This window comes from Notothenia rossii (genome assembly GCF_949606895.1).
Source record: "Notothenia rossii genome assembly, chromosome: 6".
In the NCBI taxonomy this organism is placed as follows: domain Eukaryota; kingdom Metazoa; phylum Chordata; class Actinopteri; order Perciformes; family Nototheniidae; genus Notothenia; species Notothenia rossii.
This window is the reverse complement of record NC_136909.1, coordinates 30,727,236-30,752,778: the sequence shown is the minus strand read 5'-3', so window position 1 is coordinate 30,752,778 and position 25,543 is coordinate 30,727,236. Positions and strand designations below refer to the sequence as shown.

Sequence of the window (25,543 nt, the reverse complement as noted above, 5' to 3'; positions counted from 1 at the left end):
CTGTACATCAGAATCTCCTGATTTTTTTCTGAGTGACTAGATGGGGTGTCCTTCTATCACCCTGGAGTGAGATGGATCTATGATACTGGACAGTTTTTGTTTTATTCTCATCTAAAAACAGGGATGATAGCTCATATATGAGACTTCAAAGGTCTTTTATTTTGAAACTGTACATCAGAATGTCCTGATTTCTTCTGAGTGACTACATGGGGTGTCCTGCTATCAACCTGGAGTGAGATGGATCTATGATACTGGACAGTTTTTGTTTTATTCTCATCTAAAAACATGGATGATAACTCATACAATAGAGATTTCAAAGGTCTTTTATTTTGAAACTCTACATCAGAATGTCCTGAGTTTTTCTGAGTGACTAGATGGGATGTCCTGCTATCACCCTGAAGTGAAATGAGTCTTTGATACTGGACAGTTTTTGTTTTATTCTAGTCTAAACACAGAGGGAGGATTTATTTGGACTCTACCGTAATGCATAGGATATTCAGGCACCGCAATATCACGTGAGGGCTGGCTTGACTAGGTTTTTCCGAGTGGGGGCTGGCTTGACCGCAGTCTAAACTAGAGAGAGAATCGCTGTCAAGGGGGCTACAACTACAACAAGATGAACATATTTGACCGTGATTTAATTGTAATACACGTTTCAAAATGATGCCGAAGTAACAACATACTGATACCGGATAGTAAAAACCATGAATTAAGGCTTTGACAAGTCTGCAGACAGACCGCAGGCGAAAAACCTTTTAAAATGCGTGTTTTCCAATGGAGATTTGGCTAAGCTAACGTTGTAAATGCTCCGACCGTCCACACTCACAACAACGGCCTATACAGACATAAATAAACCAGCGAATGTATTCGCCATGACACAGACAGTATGTGGTTTGTACTTGTTTAACTTTTGTCTAGTTTCTGAACAGATATGAAGAGCTGTGAGCTCTGAGTGCTAAGAGCTAACGGCTGTGTTGTTTTTCTGGGGAGCTCATTGAAGATGACGTCACGGCTCCGCCTACACTGCGTTACTAGTATAGATACTACCAGCGCCGTATAGACTGAGAGTTATGTCATCTCCGTTCACTCCAATGGACCACTTTTTTACACCAATGGCGGATCGTGGAGCCTCTCAATCGTTCCCCGGAAGTTAGCGCCAAGGCTAGCAGTGCAGTAGAGTTGCAGCATAATAGACCGTTCGTGACGGACTTTTGAAAGGTAAGAAGAAGTTTAAAGATTTATATTGCGGATATTATCAGTACATCTGATTCAAATTAACATGTGTATTAAAGGATGTCAGTGGGTTATGTTAGAAATTAAAATCAATGTTTTGATGGTATAATGTAGCTTAAACATACTGTAACGTCCACCCGGACGTGTCGGAATGACGAGTGAAGCGTTCTCAAGTTAAACAGGTTTATTAACAACCAACGGCTCTCATCCGTCCTTTCTCACTCTCTCTCCTCTCGCGCCAACCTCTCACTCACCTCCACGCGCCCACACAGACACACACACACCAAACCCTCTGCTCCCCAACCCCGCCCCTACCTGCTCTCCTCACAGAAGCCTGACACAAACAGTTAACAGAACACTTGAACAATAAATGCAGATCGCTACATTGCCCCCCCCTTACTAAGTCCCTCGCCCCGAGGGAATGCATAAAAAGTCTCTGAGGTGGCCCGGGGCTCTTCTTGGTCTCTGAGGCCGCCTTGGAGTGAACACAGGCGGCTGCGCTTGCCGGCTTGGAACATCCTGTCCCGGAACAGGGGGTGGGGGTGAATGTGGGGGGTCAGCAGGGGACACAGTCAGTGAATCGGGGGAAGTGACTGTCTGGTTTCTCCTAGACGATGCTGGGGGTCTAGGCCGCGGATGTGCATCGCCTCTGTATGGGGCCAGCCGGTCCCTGTGGAGGGCCACCCGTCTCCCTCTAGGCGGCAGCTGGACCCTATAGACCACCTCTCCCAGCTTTTCCAGCACCTCACAAGGGCCCACCCAGTGACAGTCCAACTTAGGGCACCGGCCCTTCTTTCTTCTTGGACTATACACCCACACCAGGTCCCCGGCCTTGAAGTCCCCCCCTCTAGCCCTCGTGTCATAGTTTATTTTCTGTCTCATGCCCGCCTTCTGCAGCTGATCGCGGGCAAAGGCATGTGCTGACTCCATTCTATCCTGGAGCCTCCTGGCATATTCCGGTCCCGGAGGAACCGCTGGTGTGTCGGGGGTCGGCCAAAAGCCATTTCTGCTGGTGTCCGCAGCTCTCGCCCCAGCATGAGCAGGGCCGGTGTGCATGAGGTGGACTCCTGCACAGCCGATCTGTAGGCCCAAAGAACAAGAGGGAGGTGCATGTCCCAATCACGCTGATGCTCCGCGGTGAGGATAGCGAGTTGTTTTCCCAGAGTCCTATTGAACCGTTCGACCAGTCCGTCACTCTGCGGGTGCAGAGGAGTAGTCCGCGTCTTTTGCATGCCCAGCCGGTCACACATAGCGGCGAACACCCTCGACTCAAAGTTTCTTCCTTGGTCGCTGTGAATGACCTCGGCCGCTCCAAATCTGGCAAACATGCCCTCCACCAGGGCACCTGCAACGGTCACCGCCTCCTGGTCTGGTATAGCATACGCCTCTGGCCATTTTGTAAAATAGTCCATGGCGGCCAGGACGTAACGGTTCCCCTTCTCTGTGCATGGGAATGGGCCCATTATGTCCACCGCCACCCTCTCCATCGGGGCCCCCACCGCTAGCTGCTGAAGCTGGGCACGTGACTGATCAGTGGGACCTTTGTACGCCGTACAAAGGTCGCAGCGGCGGCAGAAGTCCTCAACATCTCTCCTGAGCTGGCCCCAGTAACAGCTTTGGCGGAGTCGACGCAAGGTTTTGGAGACCCCAAAGTGTCCTGCCCCAGTAGTTCCATGGGAGGCCTTAAGCACTTCTTCCCTCAGCGCCCTGGGGACCACCACCTGCCACCTCTCCTCCCCCGTTGCAGGCTCTTTCCAGGCTCTCTGCAGCACTCCATCCTTCGTCCGGAGAGCCTCAAACTTTGCAACCAGTCCTTTGGTGGCAAGCGAGCACCCAGCAACTTCATTCCACAGTGGCTTTTGTCCTGACTCCACCCACCTCAGCACTGGCTGTAGGTCAGCATCCTCTTCCTGCCGCGCTCTCCATTCGGGTGAGTCGATGATCCGTGCACCTCTGCAGACCGGCTCGGCTGGTTTATGCCTGTGGTCTCGCTCCTCCTCTGCACAGAGCTCCTTTTCTTGGTCCTCTCTCTTTTCACAGTACCGACAGCCGCTGGGAGCACAGGGGCGCCGGGACAGGGCGTCAGCGTTGGTATGGCGAACCCCCGCCCTGTGCTCCACTGTGAAGACGTACGGCGCCAGTCCTTCTAGCCAGCGTGCAATCTGTCCCTCGGGCTCCTTGAAGGACATCAGCCACTGGAGGGCTGCGTGGTCAGTCCTCACTGTGAAGGACAGGCCACACAGGTAGTACCTGAAATGGCTGATTGCTCTCACAATTGCCAGCAACTCTCTGCGTGTCACACAATAGCGCCGTTCAGCTTTGTTGAAGGTTTTGCTGAAATACGCCACCACTTTTTCCCCCCCAGGCCCCACCTGGCTCAACACCGCCCCCATCCCGACGTCACTGGCGTCCGTATCCAGGACGAACGGTAGGCTGAGGTCTGGGGGAGTGAGGATGGGAGACTCCGTCAAGGCCTTCTTTAAAGAGCTGAAGGCCAGCTCACACTCTGGAGTCCAAGCAAAATCACAGTCTTTCTGTTGCAGGCGGAACAGGGGTGCAGCTATGCAAGAGAAGCCACGCACGAACCGCCTGTAGTACGACGCTAACCCAATGAAGCTCTTCAGCTCCCGCAGATTGATGGGGGCTGGCCAGTCCTTTACTGCCCGCACCTTCTCCTCCAGCGTGCTGATGCCCTCTCCTCCGACTCGGTGCCCCAGGAACTCCAACTCTCTCCTCAAGAAACAGCACTTGTCGGGGTGGAGCTTCAACCCCGCTGCTGCTATCCTCTGTAGAACCCGCCGCAGGGCTCCTAAAGCCGCCTGGAAGGAGCTACCATGGACCAGGATATCGTCCAGGTAGACCAGGCACTCCTGTCGGGGAACGTCAGCGAGCACCCTTTCCATCAGCCGCTCAAACGTGGCCGGAGCGTTGCACAGGCCGAAGGAGAGGACTCGAAACTGCCACAGCCCCCTCCCAGTGCAAAAAGCTGTCTTTGGTCTGGCTTCTGGGCTGAGGGGAACTTGCCAATACCCGCTGCGCAGGTCTAAAGAGGAGAACCAGGATGAGCCAGACACCAAGTCCAAACACTCATCTATGCGGGGCAGCGGGTATGAGTCTTTCTTGGTCACACTGTTCAGCGGTCTGTAGTCCACACAAAACCTCATCTTTGAACTCTTCTTCTTATTGACCATCACAACCCCCGAGGCCCAGGGGCTGTCAGAGGGCTCAATAATGCCAGCTGACAGCATCATATCAATAGCGCTGTCTGCTGCTGTCTGATGGGCCAGGGGAAGGCGGCGGGGGCGTGTCTTGACGGGCCGTGCGTCGCCCGTGTCGATATCGTGCTGCACCAGGTGTGTCAGGCCCACTTCCTCTTCTGTCAGAGCAAAAATGTCCTTAAACTCCCACAGCACTTGCCACAGTTCCTCCCGCTGCTCGGGTTTTAAGTCATCACAGCTGCGTTTCCACACCTCCTTCACTGCCGCCCGTCTGTCCCCCTTTAGAGCTGCAGGTTGTTGTTCCGGGGCCGGGGGCCGTACATCAACTGGAGTACGGGGTGTGGGGTTGGGGCTGGGGTTAGCATTGATGACAGGGGGCATGGCTGCAGGGGGGGGGGTTTGGGGTGGGGGAAGTGTTTCAGTCACTCTTGATGTAGGTGGGTGTGGTGTCGTGGCAAGTGTGGGGTGCACCATTTCAACTGTGGGACCCCCTGGAAAGGCCAGCGTGTTCCTCCCCAGGTCTAGCACACAGCGTGCAACCCGCAGAAAGTCAAGTCCTAATATGCAGGAGTCCTGTACTGCCGCAACCCACACCTTAACAGACACTGACAGCCCCCCCACCTGTATAACCACCACCCCTCTCCCAAGCATAGGGGCTAGCTCACCGGTTACTGTTCGCAGTTTCACCAGAGTGGGTGTCAACCGTGTCCCCGCTGGGACCACGTCCGGTCTCATCAGTGTCGCTGTGGAGCCGGTGTCAACAAGGGCCGTCCATGGGGCCCCTGCCAGGGTGACGGGGACATGGCAGAAATCCCCCGCGTGAGTCCAGCCCACCACCCTCACAGACTCTGCGATGTCGTTTGCTTCTGGGGGAAGCGGAGCCCCGCTCCCACTTCTGACACCAATGTAACGTCCACCCGGACGTGTCGGAATGACGAGTGAAGCGTTCTCAAGTTAAACAGGTTTATTAACAACCAACGGCTCTCATCCGTCCTTTCTCACTCTCTCTCCTCTCGCGCCAACCTCTCACTCACCTCCACGCGCCCACACAGACACACACACACCAAACCCTCTGCTCCCCAACCCCGCCCCTACCTGCTCTCCTCACAGAAGCCTGACACAAACAGTTAACAGAACACTTGAACAATAAATGCAGATCGCTACAATACCGTCAGTTTAAACTGTCTTTTATACTGAAAAACCAGAAATTCTTGTGCACAAGCAGTTAAGCTTTTATTCTGAAAATCCTTCATCTACGGTTAGCATTTAGCATGTGGCTAATATACGATTTCCTAAAGAGGTGAATTGAGTAGCGAAATGATATGGAGTGGTGCAAACCGAAACCTACGGATTTAACACTACAACTATAGATGTCGAGGTACTACCATGTTGAATATTAAATGAAAGTACAGTTTATTTGAATACATTATTGTTTACAGACGAGAGTAGCATGTGACAACATCCGGAATGACCGGAAACCAAACGAGCCGAGAAGTATTGTTTAGAGTATTGATTACAGCGTTTAGAATGTGTTAAATGAAAAGTGATGAAAGAGAATATGAGGAGAAACGGCGTGTTAAGCATATATTGAATGTGAAAAGAACCTATCCTCTGTTTAAATGCAATAACGGACATTGGAGACGAGGTGAGCCGGCTGGCGGGGAGGAGCCAGCAGAGGATATATAACAGCGCCGGAGGAGAGATCCGCTCTCTTCTCTTCTTGCTCAGGAGAGCCAGATCACAGCTGTTTTCTGCCGGAACAATATTCTGTCTGTAACACTACCGCGCCTTTTTTAATTAAAGTATCCCATTTGAATCTTTTCAGAGACTCCATTTAGTCTCATTTTAAAGCTTCTCTCCTGGACGCGAGAATAAAGAACATATTTAACAGTTATCCCTAAATTAGTAGATTTAGGGAACGTTTACAGATAACAGATAAAGCTACCGGGTCAAGTTAGCAGCACACGTTGAACAGCCTTTTAATTGTAAATTCCGTTCTCTTAATGTCATTTCGTCCAACATTGTTGAATTAGAGAAGAGGGGCTTATAAACGGGATTGTATGCGGGGGTGGAGGGAGTTAAATATTAGATAAATATAACGTTTGGTGCGTGTAAGAGTGAGTGTTTTTAGCAGAGCCATATTGTGTCCTTGTGATTATGTTGATTATTACCTGTCTGTATTATGTTGCAGCTCAGCTGATTTTGGATTGATGTCAAAGGGAGAGGGACTTAAGTGAGAATGAAAACAGAAGGTAAGTTTAATACTACTGTTTTATATAAGTAAGCATACTAAACATGTATTCTATCACTGTATTATATAAGTAATCTTGTGAGTAACCTACTGTATGGCAGGTGGAGGGGCAGTGATGTTACAGGTGGAGGAGCAAGACTGCAAACTCACAAGACAGAGAAATCAAAGTTTGTTCTCCAGAGAAGAGGTTGATTTCACTTCAATTTTTTATTCATTATTTTCTAAAGATGTATGATGCCATTTGTCATACTTTGTTAAACTCACAAATAATAAAGTTCCATAACTTCAGTTGGGAAAAAAGACCACACCTTATCTCCCCAAGGCAATTTCCCATCCAATAGGTGTGCTATATAGGTGTGTATAACCCTTTCTCCTGTCTGTTACTCCCTCTTTCAGCAGAAGAACCAGAGGGGGATTCAATGGAGCCTGAATGCCTGCACTGAGACCCTCACCCTGCACCCTGAGTCTCAGCTCTGTGGTTTTCAAGCCTTTCCCTGTTTTTTTGTATTAAACAAAACATTAAGCTTTCCCAATGGTGTGGTTTTCGTTTTGTGAAAAAGTGCAAATGCAGTGTTTGTATATAATTACCTCACATATTTTTTTGCTGTTGGTCGTGAAATTGCTCCTGCTGACTTGAGCCAGCCATTTTTTCCTCCGCTCTGTGTCAGTGGGGAAGCCGTACATTCGTACTCCTTTCTCAGAGCGATTTGAGCATCCCCAGGCAGCACAGCAAACCATGGTGGCGACTAGGAGGCAGCACAGCAAACCAGGACAACACGGAGGAAAAGGCACAGACAAACTGCATGATATGCTATTCAATGTTTATTGAATTCCATGTATTTGCAATGGATGTTCCTAAAACAACACATTTAACATCATCATCATCATCATCATGCTGCTGCTGCTGCTGCTGCTGCTGCTGCTGCTGCTGCTGCTGCTAGTCCTTTGATAGTCACCTGTCGGTCTCCTGTCCTTTCTGAAAGCCATAAAGATGACATTAGTCATTTAGATAACTTGTGTCCTCAATTACCATGGGATTACTGAAACTACCATGAATTTAAGAAAATGGTAGAAATTAATCTAATCTGAATTTTGAAGCATTCCTTTAGATCCCCTCCCTCTAAATATATCAATAAACATTAGAAAGTGATGCTCCTGACTACTATACAAGTTTAAGAAGATAATATTGGTTTGAAAGAATTCAAAGCTATAAAGAGCAACAGGCTCTTTAACCAAGGCACTGTTAGCCTAACATGTAAACTAGTTGTTCACACTAATCCTAATATTATCACTTAATATTAGCAAATTCTATTTTATTTTTTAAAACATATTGATGTAAATACATACACATATCGATTTGTTGTATAAATATTGCAAATCAAAACCTTTATTCACTAATAATTACCAAAAGTCGAAGTTCTATCTCCTGTTATCAATGCTTTCACATTGCCCGCCATGAACTTCCGGGGAACGATCCTCGTCTGCATGAACCACGTGACGATAACCGTTTTTGGACTTCCGCTGTCGTAACTCTTCTATCTATACGGCGCTAGATACTACCCCAGTTCCTCACGAGTCTAAAAAACAACTCACGTCAACGCACGTAAGCAACGTGGGCGCCAACGTGAGCGCTCTCGTGACCAAAATATTTGACAGCGCTGATTGGCTGAAATTATGTTTCGGCGGCACAGTTTACTATTGAGACTTTTGCAACGTGCTGGTTGCTGCTGTTTGGCTCGGGGGCAGCGCCCCGTAATGATAAACTAATGCCAAGGGCAAGGCCAAGGCCAGGCAGGAAACATGTGACTTATCAGTAACTTTAGACATCGTAACACAATTTTAAACAAGATTTTATTGTAGATTATACATGTTACTGATACCAATTGGATGATATTTACCTTGTTCATTAAAAATAAAAATATAAAATATATATATTTTTTTTAATATATATTTTTTTATTTAATTTTTTTTTTTGTATGTGGGAAGAGGTGGGGCGGCGCCCCTACCGCCCCTATGGGCCGGCCGCCACTGCATGGGGCTATACAACTAGTCGCCAAAGACCCCACCATGTCAACCACCGGCAGTGACCCAGATGGAGCAACACCATCTAAACAGCCAAAAAACGATTTTTTTAAATCGCCACATGTCACCCAGAGTCAACTAAACAGATTGATTGCCAGGTATGTTGTTGAGGACATGCTGCCCATCGCAACGGTCGAGTCTGTTGCATGCCTTCAGAGAACTAGTCAGCAAAAAACAACACAAAACCTTGTATTTTTATTGTTATTATTTTTAAAGTAAAGTAAAGTAACGTGTTACTAGTTACTTTTATAATTTAGTAACTAATGAAGTAACTAGTTACTTTTTGAGAGCAGTAACTATTACTAGTTACTTTTTAAAAGTAACTTGCCCAACACTGCTCATTTCACAACAACATGAAATATAGTTTCTACTTAGTTATTTTTAATAACTTAAAAAATCCAAGAAATGTATAAAGCTGTATAATAATTTTGTGGCACATTTGTGATGTATAATTTAGAGTTTTATTTATTTTTGCTTTGTATAGTTGTTTGTTTTTATTTTAAATGTCTTCATTACTTACCTACCTACATCAATACACAAGTTATTGAGCCGTTTCCGCTCTACATCCTGAACTCCTCCCTTCGATGCAAGGCACTTCCGTTTTGGCGGACTGGGTTTGTTTTGCTAGCTAGCTCCGTTGTGCCGACAAAGCACTGATATCGCAGAGACAAAGAGGATATAACAATTACAACATGAAGAAAAGTGGTTCGGGAACTACGTGTGCGGTAGTTGGTTGCAATCACTCGAGAAAGCACCTGAACGAGTGGTTAGATAGAGAGTGCTACGACCACAAACCAGCACCCAGCACCCAGCCATGTTGTTCATTAAATACAGATAAACACAACAAATACTGCATGCATTGTATTTTTTAATATTATATATGAATATTTTCATAGTGATGTAATTGTGTGGGCTGCTTTTATATTTTAATTTATAATACCTGTTAGGATTAAACATGTGATCTTTCTTGTTGAAGCCATTTCTTTAGTTTCCTCTAAACAATTAATTCATTCAGTGTTATTTATGTACAGTATGAGCTTAATATGAATGATGAACTGTGTTAAAAGAAATTGTAGCACTCTAAGGAACATATGAAATGCAATAATGCAATAACAGTGCAATAATGAAATTAAATTACATCAAACTTTATTTTCACTCAAACAGTACAGGCACATATGATATATTGCACAGCATAAAGAGATCATGTAAATTGTGCATTATGTAAACAACAGACAACTGTTGGCTCCTGTGGGCATGACCTAAATAAGGCAGTTTATTTTGGTTTTAAAATGCTGAGATATTTACTGCAGAACTGTAACCTTCCCTCAACAAAATCGTCAACAATTTTCGGGAGCATGTGGGCAAAGTAGAATGTGCGCAGCCTTATGATATGCCTTCAGACTGTCCATTGCTTTTCCATCTATTGCCATGGATTGAACGAAGTAGGAGCAAATTTTGCTGTACGTTATGCTGGGCCACGTCGTCATGTTATCCTCCCAGTTTTGCACTGAATTCGGGTGGGGGAGAGTAACGCCATCTCCAGTCAAAGAAGTAGAATCGTGTTCCCAAGCTAGCATCACTGTTAGCATCGAAATCGCTGTGTTTACACCAGTGCCCGTCTGACTGTTTACACCGGTTTACACCGACAGACGCTGTGCAAAAGACTTCCGGCGGAAATGAAGTGCATTTGTGTAGGGTTATGGCGCTACCCGTGGTTTGTCGCGTAAACTTGTCTATAGGTTTATTTGTTAATTATTGTATCTTACTTTTAAAAAGCTCATTTTCCTTGTGATTGGAAAATGTACTTTGATACCATATTATGTTTATCGCTTAGTTTAATTTCCTAAATAATAATAATACATTGGATTTTTATAGCGCTTTTCCTAATGCTCAAACACGCTTTACATCATATCAGAAGAGAAACAGTACAAGGAAAACCAAACACTTAAAGTTGTAGTCCTAATCCAAGTGCGAGTAAAATTAATCACTTCAACAGAAAGTGAACAAAACTGACCAACAGTGTCTTAGACAAACAAAAAATGTGATCCTCAACATACACACTTGTAATACATTTGTTATAGTCTTAGATTGAAATAATCTCCATTAAAATGTATCTGTAATTGCCTCTACTTGAGGCTGAAAATGCAGTAATTTACTCCCCCTCATCATCCCTCTCACTAAAAGACATATATTTTCAGTCCCTCACTCACTCTCACCCTCATTCATCTCCTCTAAGGCCTTGTCTTCATTTATCCATTCCAAACACCCAATAACTCTCTTGGATGGTTCAACATATTCCCCAGAGTCTCATTCCATCGCTCCTTATTGCATCTGACTCCCGGTGTAGATTGCTACTCTAAGTAGGAAAACAATGCGTCAGAGCACCAAATCCCCAGATGAAAAGCTGGTCTCATCACTCATACTGCTCTCAAAGAAGGGATATTTGCTTTGTGTGAGAGGGCATGCTAACATGGTGCAAGACTTTGCCACATGTGCCACCCAGTGGTTGGGTGGCAGTAGAGATGTAAGCATGGGGGATGAAGTGAGGGATGACTGGGAAACGAGTTGGGGAGAGAAACGTGGCTCACCATGACTGAAAACAGATCGTCTTTCCTCCTGGGTCTCTTTGATGTCTGGGAGACTTATTTTGTTTTCTGCTGATTTTGTGGTAATGGGTGCACACACATAAACGATTATAGACTAACACACATACACACACAGCAGGGTAGGATCCACTCAAAGAAGACATCAAAGAGACTTCAGTTCCAACTAAGCCCGTGGACACAAATTCAATTTCCCTTGAGAATCAGATCTTTGTATGAAGCACCAGCTTATTGCATTACTGCTGTATTCAAATGATTAGTTCACTAGATTTTCTACTTGGATGTCGGCCAAAACTTTAAAGTACAGCAAACCTTGTATGTTCTTAAATAGCAGCACATATTATTTGAAGTTCATTCCTGAACTCGGAAACGGCCGTCAAAAGAATCTCACCACTAATATGTGTATTAACTGGCTTTTCCATAGCTTTTGATCAATTTAAAAGGTCTTCCTCAACGGATTGATTTTGTTGAGTTCGGATGCAGAATTGTAGTTGGATTACTTCAGCGATGATACTGTATTGTTGAGATCAGCTTTATTTTTTACCATGAATGACAAGGTCTTAACTAAGCCCCATAATATTGTATAGAATTGTGTATTCATTGCTTGTTTAATCCTGAATATGTATGTGATACCTAAATCTGAACTAAACTGTACCCTTGTGGAGATTTTTAAGGGAATCTATTATTTTGATAACATTTATTTCAAATCCTAACACCCATGAAGATGCCAGTTTGAACGAGTTCCTTTGTATAAATCGACTTTCATTTTGATGCTGACGCCATCTTGAATAAACTGCAGTGGTTGGCCGTTTTAAGACTCAGTACTTATAAAGTATAGCAATTTAAGTTCCTGTAGTAGGCTACTGCTAAAGCTGGTAATTTCAGGTTATAAAAGTCAGTTTAGATTTAGAACATTATAGACTCAGTTCAGTAAAATATTTTAGGCGATACATTTTTAGCATAGGGAAGCATGAGTTTATTATTATTATCTCTGTCCAACTGTAGTAATACACTGGATTAATGTATTGTTTGTGTATTCTTCTCCTCGCCACAACGGGGGAGCTCCATGGGACCTTATTTCTGAAAAGATGTGTATTGAAGTCAATGGAGAGAGAAAACGTATCTCTCGATCCCGTTTGAATTGTGCCACGAATTACACATATGATGTTTGTCAATCTTAAAAAATAATTTCCATGTAAAAAAAGTCACAGTTTGTTGAAATATAAGACTATGAAAAATACACAACTAGAAAGATTACAAATCCCAGAATCCCGGTCCCGCAAGCTCTTACGGAACTAACTAACTCCCCTTTTGTGTGCAGCTCTCAACATGCCCAGACTTGTAGTGATTTTCACCTCTTGTAATACCTTTCGCCTCATTCTGAAAGAAAGAAGTGAAATATGCTAACGCGACGGCCATCTTGGTGTGTGGTGCGAGACGGGAAATGTAGTTCATTGAGCGGTTTCACACAAAAAAAAAATGTACTTCACAGTTTTACGACACATTTAAAAAAAATTGACTTGCAATTATCTTTTAAATTGACAAACATCATATGTGTAATTTGTGGCACAATTCAAACAGGATCGAAAGATAATCTTTCTCTCGCCATTGACTTCAATACTTTTTCCGAAATAAGGTCCAGGTCCCCGGAAGGGGAGGGACTTTGGCTCTACCACTCACTACTACAGGTTGGTGTTCTATAAACTAAAATACAATGATGCACCTTTTTTTGTCTGTGATCCGTTTGTTTCTTGGGAAGGTGAATGTTTTTGTTTTGTAGTATGAGGATGTCTTATCCTTTTGTACATGTACCTTGAGATGATAAATGATGTAAAAGTGTTGTCTTTTAAATTAAAAACAAGATTTTAATTTGATGCATAGAAAAAAAATTTCTTTACATGTGGGGCCAAGGACTGCATATTTTCATTTCCAACAACAATCTGTTTTTGCCAATAAAACCTTTGTATCTTGAAGTAACCCGCTTATTATGTATGTAATTCCCTCTTTTGAACACCAGAGGGCAGCAGGACACATGACTGCTACCTGGGCAGTTCATGCAATACTTTAACCTGAGTGGGAAAAGTCAGGTATATCATCAAGAGTTATTTACACTCTTGTTGTAGGACGTGTTTTCCACACACATCTGACTTTGACACTAACAACAGGAAGAGGAAGTGACCACTCAGGAAAAATGATGCCGGCTGTGATGACTGGAAGATTAACGTGAGTTTCATCATTTTTTAGGGGCCGGATGTCTTGCCTCTGTGTTGCATCAGAACAATGTTGCATCATATTGAGATATCATACTGGTCAGAACAAATCATGCATGTTACTGTTAAATGCACATATATCATGATCATTGATAGTAACAAGTTTCGCAGATGTTTCATCATATTCCTCTTCAGTGACAGTGTGTTAATGTATAATAGATGTGTATGATAAAAAATGTTAGGCAATTTCCATCATCACATTTTTACTACTGTTAAACCCCAAGCCTGTTTTTCAGGTTTCAGGCTCGAAAATGACATTCCCAGAACAAATGACCATATCTTCCCTTCTAAAAGCGTTAAATTAATAATCTTTTTTTCTCAAAGTAATGGTAAACCTGTGAGTTGGATGTAGAAAAGTCAGATTCAATATAGGTGTTTTTAATTTTAAAGAAAATTCAGATTGAACATGGTAAAAAACTGTCAATTATAGTGTCCGTCCAAAAAATATGTTTTACTTATAGTGAAAACTAACCTTGGATGATGGGTTAGTAGACTAAAAGCTTTAGGAATCCAAAGTAAAACATATAATAAGTACCCTGTATCAAGATTGATGCAAAACAAGTGATATTTGACCTTTTTACACAGATTTAGCACAAAAAAACCTCTTCTGGGGCCATTTGGGTGGATTTTTCATATCTCTGGCCCCCCTTGCTGGATTTTGACATGTGACATCTCTTTCTAACCGTCAGAGCCAATGGAATCGAGGGGAACTCCCACATAGTCCTTATTTGGTCATGTGTGTGTGTTAGACTGCCGCATAGCCAAGACCGGAAGCAGCAGCCACTCTGGTGGCTACCATTAGCAGCTAACTTTTGCTCTGCGATCTTTACATAAAAATGGAATTATGGATTATAAATAAGACAAATTATTGCCCAGAGACTTTATCAACCTATGGATTAACCGATTCAGCTGCGTTTTTTCTCGTTTTAATGCCATTGAACACGTCTTTTGATCAGATTGACAGCTACGTTGAGACGATCTCCCTAGAAGCTCCGTAAAGGTACGTGTTGTGATGTCTGTGTTTGCTTCCCCTGTCGCAAGTTCGGATCACTCAGTGATGATAATATATACCTAAATAATCTGTGGAACCTCAGTTTTAATCGGATATCTTGTATGTGCAGCTACGATAAGTAATAAGGGTACTTTTATCTTGAGTTCTGTGCCAATGTCCGTTAGCATTTTTCGCTAAGGGGTCATTTAGATGCTTCTTATGAGACTTGTGTTTTGTTTTGGTAAAAATGGTTTGTATTGTCAGTTATCTGAGATTATTTCCGTTAATCTGGTATAACACATTAATAGGTTCTTAAATATTAAGATCCCCTGAGACACAGTGCCGTGAAAAAAAAAACCCACTTGGGGTTTAACAGGTTTTAAGACCCTGCAGTTAATAGTGAGCAAAACCGTAGCAGCAGATCATGACAAGGGCCCTGCACAATATAGCCTTCCCGTATGTGAACATTACAGTTTTGTCACGGACAAACAGTGTTAGTGTTGTTGTTGTTGTTGTTGTTGTTAGCCTACCAGTACAGGGAACAAAAAGAGCGCTATGTCAGCTCTCTGTTCTAACAAAGCCTGGCTTATCTGGGTCGAACAAAGTGCTTGCAGAGTCTTAAGACAATTACATACAGTAGAGGAGGGACAACAAGCACTGTTCCACTGGTTGCATTTAGGTTAATTTATACTGAAGAAGTATTTGGCTTGATTGTTTAATTTCCCAAAAATTGCATTTGGTGAAGAAACACTATGATGGATGGATTAATTAAACTGCTCTGATGCAACAAAGACAAATGGGTTTTCTTTGATCTACTAGCAGGGACATTCTTGACTTAAAACCGTTGGTGTCTCTGTCACCTGTTTTACTGATAAAAAATGCAAATGAAAGTAGTGGTTTCCTTATCTGTAGATTGCTTTTGCACTCACACACACTCAAAATAAGCTAACAGGTGAGGAGATATCAGAGAGCTGAATGAGTTTCTGCAGCATCATGCTTCAGTGCTAAGAAAGAATGACTCTGCAGCCTGTCAACAGAGCTGCTTTTGCAGGGTTGCAACTGGCGTTGGCGCCTTCACAGCAATGAAATGTAAAGGGGAAACATTAAAGTGGAAGTAACAGAGTTCAAACAAGGACTTGACATATGAACAACTGGCAAGAATGACTCATATTTCAAGAAGAATTGAAGCAGGTAGGGCAAAACAATAGATCTCTGTGCAGAAATTGGCAATGGAGAATAACCAAAAACTGAGAAAAGGGTGACAGAGCAAGAGATTCTGGAAGGTGTGGGAAGGCTCAAGGCCGAACAAACACCCCAGTGGATCGTGGGTAGGGAACGCGATGTGCAAATGGCAGGAGGTAAAGGCAAACACACCCCCCTGCAGATGGATGCGGTCCCAGGGTGTGACCCAACTCAACCCCATTGTCCAACCCGGCTTTGCCATACAACACCGTTAACACCAGTACCGCCCCAATGAGCAAACACACAGGCGTCACTGTTTATCCTGCATGCCAGGCCTTCCCTGTGGAAACATTTAATAAAATAAAGCCATGGTAGGTTGGCAGCAGCCTCCAAATAAAACATGCATATCTTGTTCCTAATTACAACGTGAATGCTGAAGACGAGACATGTTGCAATATAATTATATTGTTCTAATCAAGGTCATAGCTATGAAAGAATGCCGTGGAGCGAAGTGTAGGATGTGTAGCTGATGTTACTGAGATTAGCAAACATCCAAAAATCTTTAATTTGACTGCACACTTTTCATAAAATATTAATTGATTTTAGGGTTACCAATCTGTCCAAAAGTGATTTAATTTACATAAAAATTGCAAATAAAATAACGTTTAATTCCAGTTTTTATAAACTGCTTTATGTAACTATTGAATATCATCCATTCAGTGGTGATACGGTTTATTAAACCACATGCTCACAGTATGCTTTTCATTAAGCTTTGTTGTGAACCTCACCCAAAACATCAACTGGCATAGTTTGAAACCTAAATGTAATAATTCAATGACATTTAATCAAACCAGACTTGTCCGACATTAGCATGCCCTCAGTTAGCACCTCAGTTTCAACACCACTGGGTGCAGTTGTAATCTCGAAGGACCGGTTATCGCTAACATCCCCACTATGTCACCATCTTTTAGAAATAAATGTGATTTAAATGCCTGAGAGGTTTTTTTTTATGCTTTAGGGATTGGTCCATTTTATAATGTGGTTTTGAAGAAACCATCCACCTTAATCACAGGCTCCGACTGTGAGCTCAAGGGAGGATCCCCATTTGTGTGTGTGTGTGTGTGTGTGTGTGTGTGTGTGTGTGTGTGTGTGTGTGTGTGTGTGTGTGTGTGTGTGTGTGTGTGTGTGTGTGTGTGTGTGTGTGTGTGTGTGTGTGTGTGTGTGTGTGTGTGTGTGTGTGTGTGTGTGTGTGTGTGTGTGTGTGTGTGTGTGTGTGTGTGTGTGTGTGTGTGTGTGTGTTTGTGTCTAAGTACTGGTTGAGCCGAGTCTACAGCCAAGGCGGACTATATTTAGGTTAAGCTGTGCTCACAGTCCTTCTGGGAATCTTCCAATGAAGTTTTTCTGAATCCAGGATGCGGATAGATTTGCATCTATCTGAACATTTATCAATATTGGCACCTTTACATTTTGAATCTGTTGTATTTTATTTTTATGGGAATTCTTAAGCACAGTCATATCTAAATAATTAGCTTTTTGTTCAATTGTATCTGTTCTATTATCTATTACCTGAAACCAATAGATGTCACTCTGAGGTGAACAATTGGGAAAAATGGAATTGTAAATGCCGAATGTAAAAAGAACAATTTGCAACTCAAAAAATAAGACATGATGATATATACAATACAAAAATATAGTTTATAACAATTTCTGGAGGTTCTAGTCCACAGTGAGTTTCCACTTTTTCAGCCTGAGTATCTATGCTAAGCTATCCATCTGCCGGTTAAAACTGATTTAAGGGAAATAACGAATAACAAAACAGAGCGATTTTACTAGGGTTCTCTTTGTGTAGTTGTTTGGTAAAGCTGTTTCTGATTTGGAACAGTAATAAGAAGAAGTTTCAAGAAGCTTAAGGGCACTCTTCAAGGCAAAACATTTTCTCAGTGTGTTCAGTTCAAGCTCAAGTATTCTACAATTGCACTTACCGGTACATTCTTTTGAACAAGTCAGGCAGCAAAGACTTAAGCGCGTCTTGATCTTGTTTTCTTACATTGTATTCTGAGATGAGTAGATGTTTGTGCTTAGGTTGTGATGTTACACCCATGTAAGCACATCATGTGTAAAGAGGATTTTTATGAAGTCCTTCCAGAGTATTAGTTTGTAATTACAGTGCTCTCTTCAACAGAAGTATAAATCCATTGGCAATGGTCAAATATAAGTACATTAAGGGCTGTGCTTTTACAATTTTAATATATTTGAATTTCATTGTATGCTACTTTATACTTGTCGTACATTCTTCTCAACTACGTTTTTTTAAAAAGCTTTCGGTTCGAGATAGTATATAATCTATTGTGTTGTTACATTAAACTAAAAAAAGGAAAATGAGCTCCATCTCAACCCACCGTAACATTAAAGTACAGTTTACATTTGAATTCATCAATAATAATGGTCCAGATATATTATTATATTACAATGGCCTATGTAGACAAACAATACCTTCATTATTGATATTTGAGTACAACTTGCTGGTAATTTATTTTTACTTAAGTGAAATTTGGAATGCAGCATTTTTACTTGAAGTGTCGAGAAACACTTTGGACTCAGTGACATGATTTGCATTTTTAATGTACGTAATTTGCAGAACAAAAGCAGATGGGGAACATTTTCAGTTTGATTGATGACAGATACAGTACCCACTGGCTATACTGTCTTAACTAAAACTTAGCACAATCAAAGGAAAAATCCCTCAGGCTATTTAGCTGAAAGATTTTAATTCTCATGTGTTTACACTTCTATCCCGTATGCGGCTTAGAATTGATAAAAAGCTTCACATTTGAGATTTTACTTCACTGATGATAAATGTGACATTTATCTCACACATAATGGGTGAACCCCCGCCAATATTCCATATTAATAATAACTATTTGCGTTTAATGTCATGGTGAGATGGTAGTGTTGCCTGTTTGCTCTCTTGAGTGACATAAAGAAACTTGAAAATAGGAAATGATAATTAGGAAGTATAAAGCCACAACTCAATCTAAATAAGCCTTTTTTGCTTTTAGGCTTGTGGCTCGTTAGTATAAACTTTCATTCATGATGCAGAGGGACTTTTACCTATCTAGTGTAGTGCTCTAAATGAATGACATCCTGTATTTAGATCCAGTTTCTTTCTTCAGTAACAGCTACACTGACACACACATCATCATAAACGGATGCTCTCACTTTCCCAGCTGTTGATTTTGTAGTGACAGTAAAATGTCTGCAAACAGGCCAGTGTTTGCTCTAGCTCCTGTCGTTACTCCCGCTGAGGTGAGAGATAACTGGGGCAAAGGACTAAAAGCTGTCAACGATAATGGTAGCCAGATAGCAAAAATGTAAATTCCTGTTTAAGGACAAAAAGAAGTTTCAGAAAGAGAGCGTACTTGTGAACTTGTTTGATGTGTTTTTTAACAGTTTCTAACTGAGGCCTGTTTACTGGTGATACCTTTGTCTGATCATTGAAAGACTGCTTGTCGATAGAATGCCACCTGCAGAGTTACTGTGATCGCATTGATTGCTACACAAAGTTTTTGAGTACCATAAAGTACGCTCTTATCATATGTATACATATCTTTCACCACAAGGCTTTTCATGTCGTGAACTGAAAATGTCACCTATTGTGTTCATAGTTGAGCAACAGTGTGGTCGCTGTCACCACATCCACTTGTTTTTGTTGTGAAGCAAAGAACTGCAAACTAGAGTCCTGTGTGATGGATTTCTCTATAGGCCAAGCAAACCACAGTTTCAAAAGCATCCTTTATAGACCTATTTTACATCAAGTCAATGTTATTAAATTAAACTTTTAGAAATGATAACTGTTTTTTTTTATCACATTCAAACAGAACATTTATCTTCACACTTGCTCAAATGAATCGTAAAAAACGTCTCAAGGCTCCTCATTTAAAAAGAGCAAACATTGAACCATATATTTCACTTCCACGTTTCCTGTTACATTAATATGAAGTTTTGTTCGCTTGCTGATAATAACACAATCTAGTGCTACTGATACTGTTTAATTTTACAGGATTTAAATAGGGTTAAAACCTCTCTCAGTGGAGAGGAAAAAGAAAGAAAATCCTTTGGCAGACAAAACAATTGATAAATATTTCATTCTTACAATAGATCTCTCCAGGATATATAAAATAACCATTTCAGGGAAAGCCATCAGAGTGGTAAAGCTTGTTTTACGAGTCAATTAGACTTCCTCAAAGAAAATAATGAGGAAACTAGAATGTACAAGACAAAGAGCAGAGAACACGAGATGTCTCAAAGAGGCCAACTAACAGCATATTGGAACATAGAAACTGAGGTCTAAAAAAAAATCTAAAAGAAAAAAGTTGTTTTACATACTTTGTCTTGCATAACATCTAGAACCTCAATATGATAAGTTTCTGTGAAAAACTAACCAACTTAAAGTGGGCTACTTTAGGGAATAGAAAATATGTAATGGATCCAGGAAACTCCAAATCAATGTCATAGCTCTATAATCAATACAGTGAAAGTACAATAGGCTCATAGTGTTCTAATTGGAACTGAGAACTGAACGTGTCTATGTGTGTAAAATCTGATGCAACTCTTTGAAATAAGCATTGAGTATACACTGAAATCGAAATGAACTCTTTTAAACTATCATGTCTGGTTCACAAAATACAATGGTGCAGAGAGTGTTGACTTGAAAACCGAAATTGACAGCTAGTATTGAGGGGAAATTACACTTTAAAACGAATTTGGGTTAATTTGACTTTTTTTTAAAGCAGAGTGAAACTTTCAATGCAAATTTCATCAACAAGGCGACCAATCACAGGCCGTAAACAAGTTGCGTCAGAGCCACAGGGAGCCTATCAGCTTTCACCACGACAGTAGAAAAAGACCGGAGGTGCAGCCCTTCTTGATCAACAGTTGAGAATTGCCAGTGATCAGGCAAGCAGTGAAACCTCAAGGGTTCCACTGAATACAATAAGGATACCCGATTAATTCTGATTTCATCACCCCCAGTAGGATATATCAACATGGTGGTGGTAACAGCAGGGACCGGAGTGTCCCACAAAGTGCTCCTGATCTCCGGCAAACAATGCAGCTCGGCTAGTGGCTCACAGGCAGTCTACAACCGGCCCATATCTGTCGTTTTACCGTCATGCTCCAGCCCGGCGTCGTCGGATTCAGAGTCCAACTCCTCCGCGGGGCCGCCCATACGAAAAAGACAGAGGCTCACACACTTGAGTCCAGAAGAAAAAGCACTTCGCAGGTTAGTCCCTCAAAAATATCCCTTGATATATCATTATGTATGGGGTTAAAACCTTTATTTTTAAAGGGAAAACCCGGCCATTGTTCACGGTATTACCACAGGGACACGCCCAAACATATGGATCCCTTTGATTTGACGTTTAAACCGCAGCACAAAGAAAGTAGGTCAATGCTGAATCTCCCAATATTAATATAAATAGATAATCTATGCAGTTTTAAATAGCACCATAATGTAGTTACAGTTCATGTTGTTAATTTATCACCCTTGGACTTTGAACTAGCTTGTCAAAGTGCTATCTGAGACATTTGACTGTCCGCAGACGCGCCCGTCACTGAGCAGGATACTGATATCCTGGTATGTCTGCGTGGCAGCAACATGGCCGGGGATTGCGCAGTACTGTGAACTCAAGTAATGTCAGGAGGCTTAGTCAGCATCATGGAAATAATGTGTGCTAAATTCCTGTCCCCCCGTCCCCCCCCGTCAATTTTTTTTCCAGGAAACTCAAGAACAGAGTCGCAGCCCAGACAGCCAGAGACAGGAAAAAGGCCAAAATGGGAGACCTGGAACAGCAAGTCATAGAGTTGGAGCTGGAGGTAAAAATAACAAACATTTTAAAACGGGATGTAGCTATGAATTCCTCTTTTTATATTTGCCAAAAGTCAAACATATGTCTTGAGCATAATGCCATTGTTGAGATTTTTTTATTTTTTATTATGCCATTTCACAACACAATGGCATTTCCAGCCATAAATGTATAACATCCTATAATGTTTTTAGTGTTGCAAAAGAAAAACTAAACTACATTGCAAAACCACACAGCAGTTACATATCTAGTGTTGGTTTTTTCACTTCAAGCATCACTTCCCCATAACCAGTTGCAAGTTTCCAGTTCAAACATCTATTTGTTCTCTTCCCGCAGAATCAGAAACTTCACATTGAAAACAGGCTACTTCGGGAAAAGTCAAGCGGCCTTTTGACAGAAAATATTGAACTGAGACAGAGACTTGGGTTGGATGCCCTCGACTCAAAAGAGGAGGTACGATTATGATGCCATTTGGTTGTAATGAAGGGGAAGTAGGGTTGGTTTTATAATGATTGTGTTTTCAGTGGAGTTACCCTAATTCACACTTTTTCATTCATTTTCATAACAGGTTCAGAGTTTGTTATCCATCGGGAATGACGCAGTTTTAGGGATCGGGTCTTCTGAGTCCGCAGCACTCAGGCTATGTGTGCCTCCGCAGCAGGTGCAGGCCCAGCAGTCCCTAAATCTGAAGACTTCTCAATGGATTCAGATGATTCTGACTGTTCAGACGATGAGGTAAGTCTCTCATATGGATGTCTCCTTTTTATAATGAAAAGTCATGTCTTGAGATTTTAATCCTGTCTCTAAGGAATCCACTAGCCAGGTCAAGGGTAACTAGGCTAATCTCCTATCTTTTCTCCATTCTCCCCCCTCACTAGTCTGATTTGCTCATGGGCATTCTGGACATCCTTGACCCAGAGCTTTTCCTCAAGTCTTGTGAGCAGGAGTGCCAGGAGCCGGAGGAGCTGCTGGTCGGAGGGGGGAACCCAGTACCTCCCGCCACACCTGCGACTCTGGGGGCCTCACCAGTTAAGCTGGAGGCCCTTAATGAACTGATCCACTTTGACCACATTTACACGAAGCCCGTGGAGGAGGTGAGCATCGGGCAGTGCAGCGACCCAGAGAGCGACACAGAGAATATCGACGAGGCTACCTTATCGGTTATCGACATGGTGGTGCTCGAGGAGGAGACCGTCTGCGTTAAAGACGAGCCGGAGGAAGTGGTCATCCCCAGCTGTGACAGTCACAGTCAGGTGGATGACTTTTTCTCTGAAACCCCCTCCCCTGCCCTCAGCGGCCTGGATAAGGAAGCTTGTCTTGCGGACACCTACAGCGACTCCGGATACGAAGGGTCCCCTTCCCCTTTCAGCGACATGTCTTCTCCCCTGTGCTCAGAGAGCACCTGGGAAGACATGTTTGCTAATGAACTCTTCCCCCAGCTTATCAGTGTCTGAATCAACCATACAGCCCAATAAGTTATAATATATTTACATTTAAGCGCTAATGTGTAGTGTTAATAACAATGGAGAAGCACACAAAGCTTCAGAGTACCGTATAGAACACAATCCACTCATGTATAGGCTAAAGTTAAGCTCATAATCTCCTTTTATATTACAGCAGGTCTGTACAAATGGCGATGCTGCATTGACTTGTGGGAGATGGAGTTCATGACAGCTAATTTTGGCATCCTTTAATTACAGCAGAGAATTCAAAATGGATTTAAAATCTCTCGCTCACAGTTCATGTTGACACGTGGGTAGAATCAAGTATTTCTGCAAATTATTAGGGGGATGGGGACCGATCATTTAAATATAACCTATTTATTTGTGTATTCTGCTTCGGAGTCATTGTATGTAAAATGCTTTCTTCTAATTTGTCGACGCTCTCTATGTAGCCTACTGCATTAAAAAACTTTTTGCATTGCACCTCGTGTCTCTTAAGTCATTGTAACTGCTTATACAGGGAAGAAAGAACTGCAACAATCATATTTTAGAGAATAATTAACTCTACAGTATTTAGTTCCCAAATGAATATGCACATCAGGAAAGCAGAATGTTAAAATGAAGGATAGTCAACGCAGGTAATGTTTAAAACAATACATTTTAGGATTTTCTTTTTGACTACAGAAGGTACAGAAGAGCACTGGAAATGGGGAGAAGGGTGGATATGAAGCAAAATGTTGAGCTTCAATATATGGGAAGGTCTGCTCTACCAGGTTAACTTGGTTTAGGCAGGGTGACAGTGCTGCCATGAAATGTACTGCTATAATGGAATTGTGTTGAAGTGGTTGATAGATCAATCAACAGGCTGTTAGAAGTTGTTTGCAATTAAGGCAATTTATCTAGCAGCATTTTTTGAAGACTTGCTGCTCCAGCATCTCAAATATATTGCCTTTTCCAGCTTTATATCATAATCCAAACATCTTGGACATTTTGGAATGCACAGAACTAACTAATTAAAATGTCACGTTGACCTCAGCAAAACACAACATTTTAGACCAAAGCAATGAACTGGGCTGAATTTGAGGTGACATCAGATGATTAAAGGGGAAACAATTGATGAATATCTCCACGCTAAGGCCAAAACCTGTGATTTGGGTTAACAACCCAAAAAATGTTGCAATCTTATAGACCACTAGACAAAGCAATTCATTATAAAAACGAATTGAAGGATTAATCAACACTCAAAACAACGGAAACCTGTTCAAACCATTAAGACATCTTGTGTTGTCTTGACATTTAAATCCCATCAATAATGTTATTACCTCCAAGGTAGGGATATCAGGAGTTTTAATTAGAAAGTAGAATGTTAACTGTGCTCTTGGTTCAGTATGAAGGGTCATAAGGTTAGGGCATTAGGTATTTGTTTCACCAAACAGGTTTATCAAACTAAAACTGTCCAATCTACAACTGTGAAATAATCTAACACGTGTGCAGACACATTGTTTATATACCCTATCTCTCTTGTGCCCCCACAACCTTGCTTTTCTGAGAAGCAGGCCTGCTTGTGTTACATAACACTTCTAATGTAACTGGGAGTTTCCTGGGAAGCCAACCTGAGACCGTTTTAGTCTTAGCTTCCTCAGAAATAGGTCAGTTTTTTGTCTCAGGTATTGTTGGTGTTTTGGCCTGGTATGAAGAGAAAAGACCGAGTGGGGAACACACCTTCCCCCTCAGGCTGTTATTCTAATCACAATGAGGTTTAATTCTTCAAGCTGTGATTGGTACGACCCACCCCTTTGAATGAGATCCCCTGGAGTCCCTATGTTGATTAGATCAGCTTTACAGATGCAACACGAATGAAATTGATCTGAACTCTGCAGGGCCTGTCGGTCTCTGTTAGCTTTAGCTCCTGTAAACTGATCACAAAGCTTTGCATAAGTGATGTCATCCATTATGTCTCACAGCAACTACCCTCGTACATGACAGTATATTATCTGGAAGAGGTGGAAGGGGAAGAACAATTGGCAACTCAGATATTTCATTGTAAATTGAACTCCACTTGTGGTAGGTTGACAGAAACCACAGCTGCATTTGACGTAGTTACCCCGAAAGAGTGTGGTGAGAAAAGTACCATTTCCTGTCTCGTAGGTGGGAACCACAGCAAAGATCAAACTTATAGCTGTGGAGCTGAAACTGAAAAATATCTGCTGTTGCAGGTCTTTTGATTTCAGAACGTAGATTCTGGTTTATTTAGGGACAGTAGTCTCGTTTCTGTTTCTCCTTGGTGTTTGAGCCAGTTTTGTTTAAAGCCATTTGTAGGGTGAAATTAGTGTTCACATGATCTCGTTAAAAAGAGATATCTGCTTAATTTAAGGGTTTTCTGCAATAGATGGTAAAACACAGCATT

At 42.2% G+C, this 25,543-nt stretch overlaps 2 protein-coding genes and 1 long non-coding RNA gene across 3 annotated transcripts in view; 2 read left to right on the top strand and 1 right to left on the bottom strand.

Annotated features, from left to right (window-relative positions):
- The first annotated feature begins 356 nt into the window (after positions 1–356).
- LOC307044137 lies at positions 357–6,919 on the top strand. The gene is made up of 3 exons (XR_013809537.1): positions 357–1,218; positions 6,643–6,703; positions 6,804–6,919. It is a non-coding gene; the product is annotated as an uncharacterized lncRNA (long non-coding RNA).
- LOC307044136 (uncharacterized protein) overlaps positions 6,727–25,543 on the bottom strand; it is a 51,513-nt gene continuing 32,696 nt past the window's right edge. Inside the window, exon 11 of the mRNA XM_079689195.1 lies at positions 6,727–7,678. Within this exon, the coding sequence (XP_079545321.1) occupies positions 7,593–7,678 (86 nt within the window). The 3' untranslated portion in view covers positions 6,727–7,592. The remainder of the gene's footprint in view (positions 7,679–25,543) is intronic.
- xbp1 (X-box binding protein 1) lies at positions 20,752–23,619 on the top strand. Its single transcript, XM_079687619.1, is given in 6 exon segments — positions 20,752–21,111; positions 21,608–21,704; positions 22,031–22,147; positions 22,263–22,429; positions 22,573–22,678; positions 22,681–23,619. Coding segments are annotated over 6 exon segments (1,191 nt in total). The 5' UTR covers positions 20,752–20,875; the 3' UTR covers positions 23,149–23,619.